We start from the raw sequence: 12,529 nt of genomic DNA, 5'->3' as shown, positions 1-12,529 counted from the left end.
CACTTGAATTGATGGTTTTAAAAATAGATTTTAATATAATAAAACAAATTTAACTAAATTCTATTACTGTACAAATATGTAAATAAAACTTAATAGTTGTTTATATTAAAGCGTGTAGAATTTGCTGATTACATTGTAAGCTAAAATATGAGCTAAATTTATGATGAGTTTTTTGAGTCCTAAGGAACTTGTGAGGATTGAAAATTTGAAGTTTCAGAAAAATAACAGTGTGAAATCATAAAAGAATTCTCATAAATATATCTGGGTTTCAGTTTTTAAACTGGCATGGTAGGAGAAACCTTATTAAATCTAAAAATTTTCAAATGTACACTTCTTATTTTAACATCTAAGGAAAAATTAAATTGTGTTATTGTACATATGATATTTAATGTTCAAATAAATTGCTTCTAAATATGAATAAACTGCTTTCCGTTTGTTATGGGAACAAAGGTCATCTTTCTATTCATCAGTGATATTAAGTTTCTTGAAATGCTCAATAATTTATTAAATTGTGTTACCAACTTGTTGACATAAATTAAAATCATTTAAAAATTATCGTAGTGTAAGCTGATAAATGCCTGAATTAGATGGCCCAATGATGTCATTCTTCCTCACCTTAACCTCCCTCATGTCCATTTTCTTGCACTTCCAGTAGGTAGTAGGGAAGAAAACTAAACAATGAGAAGCATTGTGAATTTGTTGTCTAACAGGAACCAGAACTGGATAAAAATTTTAGTGAGGTAAATTATAAAGAAACAGAGTAAAATTGACTTCGTGATTCTTTCATTTAAGTAAACAAATTCTTTCATTTAAGTAGCAAATAAAAGATATTCCATCTCCAAGGCAAACATTCTAGTGTTGAATGTGTTGATGGAGCAATGGACTCCTATAAAACATAATTTTCATCATCTCTGTTACTCCCTTTCATAATAAATAGTAAAAAGAAAAATATGGGCCGGGTGTGGTGGCTCACTCCTGTAATCCCAGTACTTTGGGAGGCCGAGGTGGGCGTATCACGAGGTCAGGAGTTTGAGACCAGCCTGGCCAATATAGTGACACCCCGTCTCTACTAAAAAATACAAAAACTAGCCGGGTGTGGTGGTGTGCACCTGTAGTCCTGGCTATTTGGGAGGCTGGGGCAGGAGAATAGCTTGAACCCAGGAGGCGGAGGTTGCAGTGAGCCGAGACTGCTCCATTGCACTCCAGCCTGGGTAACAGATGAGACTCCGTCTCAAAAAAAAAAAAAAAAAAAAAAAAAAATTGATTAAAAAAAATTATTAACTTTTAAATAATCTGCTACTCTGAACCCAGCTCAGAAACTTTCATAGGTGAAGTATTTTCTGCTCACAAGCGTTCTATCAAACTGGAGAAAAAGTGGAGTTGAAATATCTGGCAGGAGGAAGGATGAGATCATAGTCCATGTCTGTGGTAGGCTGAAAAATGCCCCCCAAGTAGATTCTAATCCTTGGAACCTGTGAATGTTCCTTATATGGAAAAATGATGTTTGCAGATGTGATTAAGTTAAGGATGTTGAAATGGTGAGAAGATCCTGGATGATACATATGGGCCCTAACTGCAATCACAAGCATCCATAACCATATGGAAGTCAGAGGGAAATGTGACTACAGACAGGAGAGGAGAAGGCAATGTGAGCAAATGAAAGGAATTTGGAAGGATGTGGCCACAAGACAGGAATATCAGCTTCATCAGAAATTAGAAGACTTAATCAACTGATTTTTTCCCAGAGCCTTTGTGGGAAGTATGGCCTTCTGACAGCTTGATTTTAATCGAGTGGTACTGATTTCAGATTTCTGGCTTCCAGGACTTGGAGAGAATTTCTGTTGTTGTAAGTCACCAAGTCTGTAGTAATTTGTTGCAGCAGTCATCAGAGAATAATGAAATATCATTGCCTCCTTCTATAGTGGTGGGACTAATCCTAGGATACTTTATGTCAAGGCCCCATTGACAAATAAAACCCTTAGGAAGGAGGTAGGATTGAGAGGTATTTAATTCATCTAATTGGGAAACTAATGTAGAAGTGTCTTTTGCCTTGACATTTACTTTGTGCTGACTTTTCCTGGATTTGTAGCTTCTATTTCTTATTCTGCATTTTATTAATTAACTGAATTTTGGTAAGTGACACATGTGTTTGTAAAATAGCATTATATTAGGAATAACGGAATGGGAATATTCTTTCATAATGATTTGCTTGATTTCAGGACACTTTTAAAATTATTTTAAATAAAAACAAAACAATTTGAATATATAATTGGGTTTTATAATAGGTTCAGTTCTAGAATAATGAATATAAGTCATTAATTGAAAGTTAATTGGTAACATCGGCAAAGTTTATCTTATAGTTTGGGGATTGCATGCTTCAGTTGATACCTCCTGTACAACTGGGATTTATTCGCACCACACCTCTGGGTCTGGTTGTGTATTAAGTTATGAAGAATATTAATATTGCTGCAGAACAATTACTTGTTCATTTGTGAACTGATTAAAATTCATGCATAATTTATGGAAATGAATAGAGATTTTATAAATAAGCCCCATTGTTCTCAAGGGCCTGAAAACAAAATACACATGCTAATATAAAGCTACTTTTTACCTCCAACATAAAAATTTAATATGTAGTGGTATATTAACCTCATTAATGCTAGATTTTACAACTGAAAATCATGCTGTTAATCAATATATATGCTTTTAAGCCTCTCTTAACATTGCCACATTTCCAATGAGCAATTGCTTTGATTGCTGGCCTGCCTCCATTTTTGGCCTCACCATGGCAAGTAAGATGTAAAACTGGCCAGAGTGAACTACTACCCTTCTGACCAAGTCTTGACTGATTACATCAAACTCATTTCTTCATGTACAAACAACACTAGTGTTGAATATTAATTTTCATTGTTAAAATGTATATGCTCTATGGCAAAACAGAACAAAGCAACCTAGCATCACATAGGGCTTGTTGGTGTATTTAGGAGTTGAGTCTTTAAAAATTCTTCAAATAATGCCTAGTGCATGAATGAGGAAATATAATATGAAGAAGTTAAATAATATATTTAAGATTACACCACTATTAATATGTAAGTGTTTTTTCTAATTAGGTTTCCAGACTACAAATTTTGTTTTCTTTTATATGTCACTTCCCTAAAATAGAAATGTTGGAATTAATGTTATGCTTTACTTTTTCACTTATTTCTCTTCTTTCTTTCACTTGTTTCTTATGTTGTGGTATGGCTATTTTTTCTTTCCTTCCTCTCTCATCTTCTGCTCTCTTAGGTTTTCTCCTTATTTTCCATAGCAATAGTGTGCAGAGTTTTGATTGGTGAGATTCAACATTTGATATACACACATAAGTTCAGGTTTCAGAATATCTATAAATTTATGATTAACTATGTTTTGTTATGTATAATTCACTTGGCACATTGTTCCTGTTTATTCTACCCCTACACTGGGGTAGAACCCTAGTGAGCTGTAAATTTAGCATTCTTTCCTACTTAAATTAGTTAGTATATGAGCCATCTGGAATGAAAACAAACATTGCACATATGAGACAACTCAGTTTATTCACAAAATACAGACTGCTTCTTAAAATATGTGCAGCATTTAGGTAATCTCGGAAGACATTTACATTTTTTCTGTTATGTTCATTTCTCGATTCAGTTTCATTTTAGTTTAGGGTTTGAGAATGCATCAACTTTCTCCCTGTCTATGAAAACTTTTTAAAACTCTGAGTATAAAAGTTGTTAGAGCAGTTGGTAAAATTTCATGGTATGAAATGTCTAGTTCTGTCTTTCTGTAGTTCATAAATGAAAATTCTAAACTGTTTATTTCATTCAAACTCTTTTCTTTTGTGAATAACTTCTCCATTGAATTCAGTTGTGAAAATGGAAAGAGTTCACCTGCTATGCAATTTTGACTGCATATTGTTTAAACAATTTGCAAACTATCAGGAATGCATGTTGTAGTTAAAGTTTATAAATCATGTGTTAACCACTTTTTTATAGAAATTATAAATGTTTGCACTTCATATAGCATATGTTATCATCTTTGATCTTAGTTTTGTTTTTGTTTTAAACATGAGCACAGTGAATCCCAAGGTCATGTGGTTCTACCAATAATTAGTTTAAAAGTTATTGCCATAATGAGCCATGAATACTTGTGAGGAGTAACTTATGTCCTTCAAGTGATTTTGGACAGAAAAGTATTGATATTACATTCATGATTTATCAGTCTTTTTTTCTATATAAATTTCAGTTTAAAATAATGAATTCATTGATTTCTTTTTACAGTGTCTCCCCTACAATGTTATATGGATACCCAATGTGTAGGACAGCCTAACAATTAATAGCTACTCAATTAATGTTTGTGCATATGAATTTTGAAAGAATCTTCTTGAAAATTACTTTAGCCTGTGTAGCAGTACAGACCAGGTAATCTTATTCCTAATTTTAAGGTTGTTTGTAATTCAGAGGCTTTTAAGCTAGAAAACTGTACTTTTATACAGTCAGGTTTAACAAGAAAATCCTGGTCTGCACCTGAACATTCTTGTTTCATTTAAACTGACATACGAAGGTAAAACCTGTCTACAGGCCTTGTTCGTATTATATTTTTTCATGCAATGCATTGCCATTGAAATAAAAAATCCAACTAGAAAGATATTGATTATGTGCTCATGACTTCCCTCTATTTGTGCCTTCTTCAGTCCACCCCATACCTGGAGTGGGTTGGGATGAGGGAGCATTTTGTGGTTGTGTGTAATAGTTTTACCTTATGTGATTTGCTCCAACTCTTTAAAAAAACTTTTAAATCAATTTTTGAGCGATTACTACTTTATTAAGATTAACACTTTCTTTAGGTCTTTTGACTTTCCCAAGAAAAATGAGAAGTGTTCCATGAATTCAGAGAACTTCTTGACTTATTACTCCTTTTGGAAAGACCATACGAACAGAGCTATAGCTGTTGAGTCCTTCATAAAGTTCAGTGTCTCATTTCAGCGACATTGTTCTAATGAAAGAAAAAACGTGCTTTAATATGTCATTCATAATTTCTGTAAATTCAAACGTTGAAGTAATGTTTTCCAAAGTTTCTTTCAAGCAAAATATCTTAAGATATCCAAAATTAAATTATAGTGTGCCTTTGACATTTGAGTTTAATAGTTGGTGAATTGCCTTATCTTATGCTGCTCCCTAAAGCCAATGATGTTTAGTGATTTGTGATTGTGCCTAGGTGTAAATTTAAGTTTGTCATACTGTGAGGCAGGTTTGTGGAAACAAGTTAGCACCGGGCATCAGTTTCTGAGTTCAGTTATGCTATTCTTTCTTCCTTTACTCATCTGTAGAAACTGTGGAGATGTAGCAAGGAAAGCAAACAGAAAAATACCTCTTGGTCATAGTTCATGAATGAAATAAATTGTGAAAGATCAACTCTACTCTCTTAGAAGCTAATTAGAGCTATCCATATCTAAATATTTTCTTTTTATTTCCTTTGTATACTGTGTCTTTACAAGATTATCTCCTGAAAAAAAAATGTGTTTTCAATAAAAGAAAAATTATGTTAAAATGGTCATATGTACCTGCAAACTTATATGTTCTTTAAAAGTACAATTGACACATCATGCATGTTCTAGTTTTCTTTTAAGTATTTAGTATGCATTTCTGATAAATGATCCATTAAGCATTTAGGCCTTATTAGACATTAATATATCTATGATTATTTTAAATCTTACTAATTGAAGTGCCCACTCATCTTTCCTAGAACCACCAAGACCCATTGCTCCTCCTCAGCTACTTGGTGTTGGGCCTACATATTTGCTGATCCAACTAAATGCCAACTCGATCATTGGCGATGGTCCTATCATCCTAAAAGAAGTAGAGTACCAAATGACATCAGGATCCTGGACAGAAACCCATGCAGTCAATGCTCCAACTTACAAATTATGGCATTTAGATCCAGATACCGAATATGAGATCCGAGTTCTTCTTACAAGACCTGGTGAAGGTGGAACGGGGCTCCCAGGACCTCCACTAATCACCAGAACAAAATGCGCAGGTAAGACTGAGTAGCAGGCCTTTCTACCTTGTGAAGGAATCTAGCATAAGACACATTAATACATGCAGTACTGAAGGTTCTCCTTATTTGATATATGATATAGTCACACTAGTAAGAGTTCCAATGAATTAGGTAAATCATCACCTTGATTATGTCATAATTTGACTGATTTGAGAACATGGGAGTGCTTCTCTATTATCAATCCATGATTGTTCTGAATCTAGAGTCTTTTGTTGGCATGGTAATTTTGGTGAGCCTGCTACATAGTCCAAAAATCTCTGATAGCTGTAATTGAAAGTATTATTAGGAGAAAAAATCAATTTAGTTCAAGCAAATACCGAATACTCTTTTTACCATGTGGAAATTATGTCCCTCGGTAATTTTGTTATAGTCAGTGTAAAGGCCACATCTTATAATATGGATAAGAAAAGTTAGTCTGGACAATGCCTCGGTGAGATAACTATTTTCTTCAGAATGTCTGTTGTTGAGGACAACCTCAGGAGCTTGACACCCGGCTGCAGATCACAGATTTTCCTTAAATTTTAAGCCTTTCTATTGCCTTCCTCATGACTAAAACTGAGTAGTGAAAATAATAGCATATGGAGAAAACACAAAAAATAAAAATTAAAAATTGTGTATAACCACACATCATGGTTCTTTACTATGTTATAATGGGAGGAATTGTTAGCTATGAATTAAAAGCCAAGAGTTTAAATATCTAAGTTACTTGAGTACAGTTTTAGTGTAGTGTTTATTTTGTCTTTTGTTTCTTAAGCATCTGTTTATCATTGACAGTATTGTTGGGCTACCCACCAGGGGTACTGAGCTACAATCCAAGCAAAATCCATTCGGTTACCTGATGTATTAAAGAATAAAAATTCTTTAATCCAGAATAATACTTATATATCAAAAGCTCTTGCTGAAAGATATTCACTAATAGGAAATTTAACTTCTCAACTATTAGCCTGAGACTTAGATGATAGAGAGTCCAATAATTTGCTGATTGCTGTATACATTGATCTGGTGGTTGAAAAGGAGCTTAAGATAGAAGATGTTGGGTAAATCTCCATGGCTCAGCCTAAATCTCACAATTTGCTTTTCAAATATTCTGTATGGCTATGTTCTTTCAATCGAGGTCATGTGACAAATTGTTTCTATGATAGAAGGTAAACTCTCCAAGAGAGAGGCAAGTTGACTCCATAATCTCAACTAGTCAGAGAAATCATTTAAAGAGGAAGCAATTTGGAAACTAAAAAGTAGTTCACTCTCTATTCCAAAATTAATATCCCATGCTAATATGTAAAAATGAATTATGGAGTCAATTTTACTAAAAATATTGCATACATATGTTTTCTAATAAAATTACACTTTTCTACATATACATAAATTTATAATGTATATATAAATTGTAACAATGTTGACAATTTGGTGTTCCATTGGTTTCCCTCTTGACTTCCTTTGCCCAAACTACTTTCTTTTAAGTATTTCACCTGCTTTATTTGTTATTTTTGTCAAAATAGATATTTAAAAAGTTAGCATTACCACGCAGTGTATTGTTAATATAATGTAAGTTTTGTTTAACTTAGGAATTATTTGAAATTTGGTTCCAGATGTGAAAGCCATGGAGATTGCATGTAAATAATGTTGTGTTTTAAAGCCAGTTATACTGTGTTAAGTGGATAAAACATGTTAATGAATATTGATTTATCCCTATGCTTATGTTCTGAGTGGACGTTGGACTGTTTAAGTAAAAATATTACTATAAAGTGCTTTGAAGTATTTTATACTGAGAATAGCCTTATCTACGTGAGAGGGAATAGAGGATAATTAACTTACACTCATAGCTACTTTCTTGTCTCACTCTGTTGTCCAGGCTAGAGTGCAGTGGCGCGATCTTGGCTCACTGCAACCTTTGCCTCCCACATTGAAGCAATTCTCCTCTCTCAGCTTCCCGAGAAGCTGGGTTTACAGACACGCACTACCATGCCCGACTAATTTTTGTATTTTTGTAGAGATGGGTTTCACCATGTCGGCCAGGCTGGTCTCGAACTCCTGATCTACAGTGATCCACCCACCTCGACCTCCCAAAGTGCTAGAATTATAGCCGTGAGCTACCGGCCCATAGCTGCTTTCTAACTTATAAATGCCTTGATATTTTGGAATTATACTAGTCTTTTTATCTGATTCCTTTCCTGAGAAACATTTAATTTGTGTATTCTTTGTGGCATAAAATGCTTTCAGGCCCAATCACTTGTAGTTTTACTCCCAATGGTGTTAAGTTTGTTTTTAAAACTATCTTTCGCATGTAATGAGTCTTTATCACACATGTTTACTGTAGCTAATTAATGTCCTCATAAGGTATGTCTGCAAGATTTTGGGGGAGGGAAGTACTTATAAACTAGATTTTTCTGCAAATTTGAGAGAAACCATAGTTACTATTTCATCAGGAATGTCTACTAATCTTGCTCTATTATTAGAAAAGAAAGAGAAGCTTGTGTAAGTATATGTTGTATTAATTTTTAAACAGTCTATAAAAAGGAGAAATGGAACATAATTGATGTATATAGTATAATTAAATAAAGAGTCAGTGTTAGTTAGCATTATGATGTATGTCCATCTACTTCCCTTCTTTAAAATCCATTTCTCTTTCCCCAAATTTCGGGTCCCCCAGACTTGAAATTACCAGTACCACTATTGGCCTCAGCCCAGAAGCTCATATCAACGAATAGAACACAGTTTATGTTAACTATGATATTAACTAAATTTTAGTACAGATTGCAGAAACTTTAAATGCTTCATAATCTTGGGAAATACCTCTGAGACTCCAAACATAACCTTTGGAGGAAGTTACCATCTAATTCTGTTAAATTCTGCATGCCTAAATACTGGTTCTATAAGAGGAACTGAATACTAGATTTATAAACCATTCTTTTTTAATTAGGACTGGGACTATTCCATGTTACAGCTGTGGAATTTGCCATTAATATCGTCTGACTGAATAAATGTTGATTATTTTGAAGCAGCTATTTTAATAGTCTCAACATGTTAGACTAGGTGGCTTTAAAATAAGTACCAATCAAAAGTAAATTACTTACAATTTACTGTTTTAAAATTCCATTTTAAGGTATTTGAGGCATTGACCTTTTATTTCTGATAATAGTAAATGTTTATCTGACGGAAATCTGTCAATACATAATTTTCTAGCAAGTCAGTACAAGGTTTTCCTTATTTATATTAATAAATTTTACATTTTCAAATGAAAATGTAGATTTTTTTGTGGCTAAGTATTAATACTACTGTAGAATCAACATATGAAGGAATCTATCATGATATTTTATTTTCACACTAATCCTGTGAGTTAGATATATTATTTTCTCACTTTTTAGTTGGTAAATTTAAGACCCAGGAAACAAAAACAAAACAGTGACTTGTCCAATATCAGACAGATGGGCCTCAACTCCTTTTCTCAGACTTTAATGGCCTTAATATGTATTCCTCTTATTCCTATCATAGGTGATTTCCTCCCTCTTATAATAGTATAGCGTGAGTAAATAACAGCACAAGTAAGATCTGGAAGAGATGTACATTTTAAAAAATGGAGTCTGCATGGCTAACTTATTCTCTGAGAAAACATAGGTTAATATTTGCAACTTCAAATTTATTGAAAGCCCAATTGATTAGTGCTTAACTCTCAAATACATGCTGTGTTTTCAATACTTTAAACGGTTAAAGTATAGAAGTGTATTATTTTATCCTTTTCTGAAAATATCCTGTCTGGTTGCCAAAGCTATTTTTTTTTCCTTCCAAAGTGCATTATAATCATTTGGTAACTGCAATTAGTTGCTTCAGGGTCTCTGACTTAGGAGTGGTAATTACAGCCTCCGAAGGCTGAAACCACTGAGGCCTACCTCATGCTTCTCTAGGAACCTGAGAGATATGATTATTTCACTGTTACTTTATACTCTGACCCATGCTATTGTTCACGTAATGTTTCTTCAGGCACTTCAGAAATTTTTAAAAGGGTATAAATGCAAAGCTGTCTTAAAAGGGAAGCAATTCAAAAACTCCAATGAACAATCAGAGAAAGTATGCTTGCTTTTATTCGGTGTGTCTGTTTCCTCTGGGTATACCATCTGGTATAGAAGCTAGGCAAATACTGTTTCTCTTTCTCTTATTAAATGGAAATAAAATATGCCATCATCAGAAATTGTCTGTGTTGCATGCTTTGGCAATTGCATGTTAAAATTGCTCTTTTAAATTGCCTTCTGCTTCTGGGTAACCCATTGTGGAACTGCTTTATGATTAACTGACGTTTTAGCAGCATCTCTCTCATAGGGAAGGTCAATAGTTCAGAGTGTCCAGAATATAATACATTTATGCAGTTGGGAAAACTACTCTCTACTCTTATATTGAAGTTCAATGCTCTTGGCAATTTTCAGTGAAACATTTAGATCTATGAAGCAGTGAAAAGGAGAGTGTCTTATTTTAAAAGTAAGCATTTACTAAAAATGCATTTTTTTCTTGTCCTAAATCCAAAATGGAAGGAAAAACAAAACAAAATAATATTCAGGCATATACCAGAAACCACAAAGTGAGAAGTTAAATTTTAGCCTTCAGTCTGTAGCACCATCAGCAAAATGGTACCATATATTGATATCTAGTGTGGTTTAAGATAGTTACCAATCACAAAGACTAGTAACCGTTAACACTCAGCCTAGAGGTTGAAACAAAATACACAACTCTTCCAAGAATTGGTTCGGTTTCACAATATAAGGATGACTTACTATTTGATTTAAATTGTTGGCTTATATCAATGCTTGCTTTAAATTTTTTTGAAATGTATGAACTGCTTATATATGATCTTTATATGGCTTTTGATTGTTTTTGAGCAAGAAATTTAAAAGACAATGCTATTATTATTACTGAATTCAAAAATACTAAAGGTAAAAAGCCCTAAGAAAAGTAATGGAAGCAGTTATTCAATTTTCTTAGGAATCTAAGAATAAAATCCCATTTTAGATTTCTTTTTTGTGAATAATAACCTAATTTTGGTTTTAGATTCTGTAGAGAATATTTCTGTTTGAAAATATTTATTCAGAAAAGAACTTCTGTTGGCTTCTTTCTTCGTTAACAGTACTGTGTTAATTAATAGGTCTTCAAAGTTATACAACCAATGTCTTGCACTTAAGCTCCTGGAAGTCACTAGGGACCAGACCTATAAAAAGAGTAAATGCAAAGTGAAATGAATAAAATGAGAGCAAACTGCATGTTTTTACCTCCTAGTAAACACTGGTGATATTTTTGGGTTTCTGAAAATAGATGGACAGGTGGATTACTGGCTAACTGTGCGCTTGTGGTAGAACTGAGGCTGGCAGGTGAGCTGCAGCTAAGTATAACATAATCCACCTGTTGCCTAGTTGTTTGTATGATACAGACTGACATTACTAGATTTGTTTGTAAAAGGATCATCCCATCTCTGGAAGTTAAGGAAGGCCTAGAAGCAGAGAGATCGTGAAAACATGCTTACATATATATAAATAAGTTGTAGTTTTCTCCATAGCATCTTTCTCATTTCAAATCAGAAACAGGAAATCCATAAATTCCTAGAAAATATTATTCATAATAATCAAGAAGGGACTTTTATAAGGGGATTTTAACGATATGTTATCAGTGAATAACTTCATTGTTTGAATTACTTTTTCAAATATGTGAATTGTGCAATATTAATACACATGAAAAAATGGTATAATACATTAGATTAGAAGGGAAAATCATGAGAGATTGGAGATAAATTCAAGAGCTACTGTGTATCAGATGGTATGTTTAATTATTTCACAAATTTTAGTGAGGGCCCCAGTTGTACACATTGTCACACACAGGACTACAGAAGATAAAACATTGAGAAGACAACATTCCTACTCTTAAGGAATTGACAGGCTAGTGTTATAACCATAGCAAAAGATCAGATGGCTGTAGATGTGTGGTATTATTTCTGAGGACTCTGTTCTCTTCCATTGGTCTTTATCTCTGTTTTGGTACCAGTACCATGCTGTTTTGGTTACTGTAGCCTTGTAATATAGTTTGAAGTCAGGTAGCGTGATGCCTCCAGCTTTGTTCTTTTGACTTAGGATTGTCTTGGCAATGCGGGCTCTTTTTGGTTCCATATGAACTTTAAAGCAGTTTTTTCCAATTCTGTGAAGAAACTCATTGGTAGCTTGATGGGGATGGCATTGAATCTATAAATTACCTTGGGCAGTTTGGCCATTTTCACAATATTGATTCTTCCTATCCATGAGCATGGAATGCTCTTCCATTTGTTTGTATCCTCTTTTATTTCACTGAGCAGTGATCTTTGACAAACCTGAGAAAAACAAGAAATGGGGAAAGGATTCCCTGTTTAATAAATGGTGCTGGGAAAATTGGCTAGCCATAAGTAGAAAGCTGAAACTGGATCCTTTCCTTACTCCTTATA

The 12,529-nt window shown here is 33.6% G+C and overlaps 1 protein-coding gene across 1 annotated transcript in view; it reads left to right on the top strand.

Moving 5' to 3' along the window:
• PTPRK (protein tyrosine phosphatase receptor type K) overlaps nucleotides 1-12,529 on the top strand; it is a 586,650-nt gene that overhangs the window by 339,627 nt on the left and 234,494 nt on the right. Inside the window, exon 7 of the mRNA XM_017879345.1 lies at nucleotides 5,764-6,057. Within this exon, the coding sequence (XP_017734834.1) occupies nucleotides 5,764-6,057 (294 nt within the window). The remainder of the gene's footprint in view (nucleotides 1-5,763; nucleotides 6,058-12,529) is intronic.

The sequence above is a fragment of the Rhinopithecus bieti genome, unplaced genomic scaffold (genome assembly GCF_001698545.2).
Source record: "Rhinopithecus bieti isolate Rb0 unplaced genomic scaffold, ASM169854v2 scaffold_19, whole genome shotgun sequence".
Lineage (NCBI taxonomy): Eukaryota > Metazoa > Chordata > Mammalia > Primates > Cercopithecidae > Rhinopithecus > Rhinopithecus bieti.
Note: the sequence above shows the minus strand (reverse complement) of the source record. Positions and strands in the feature narration are given on the sequence as shown.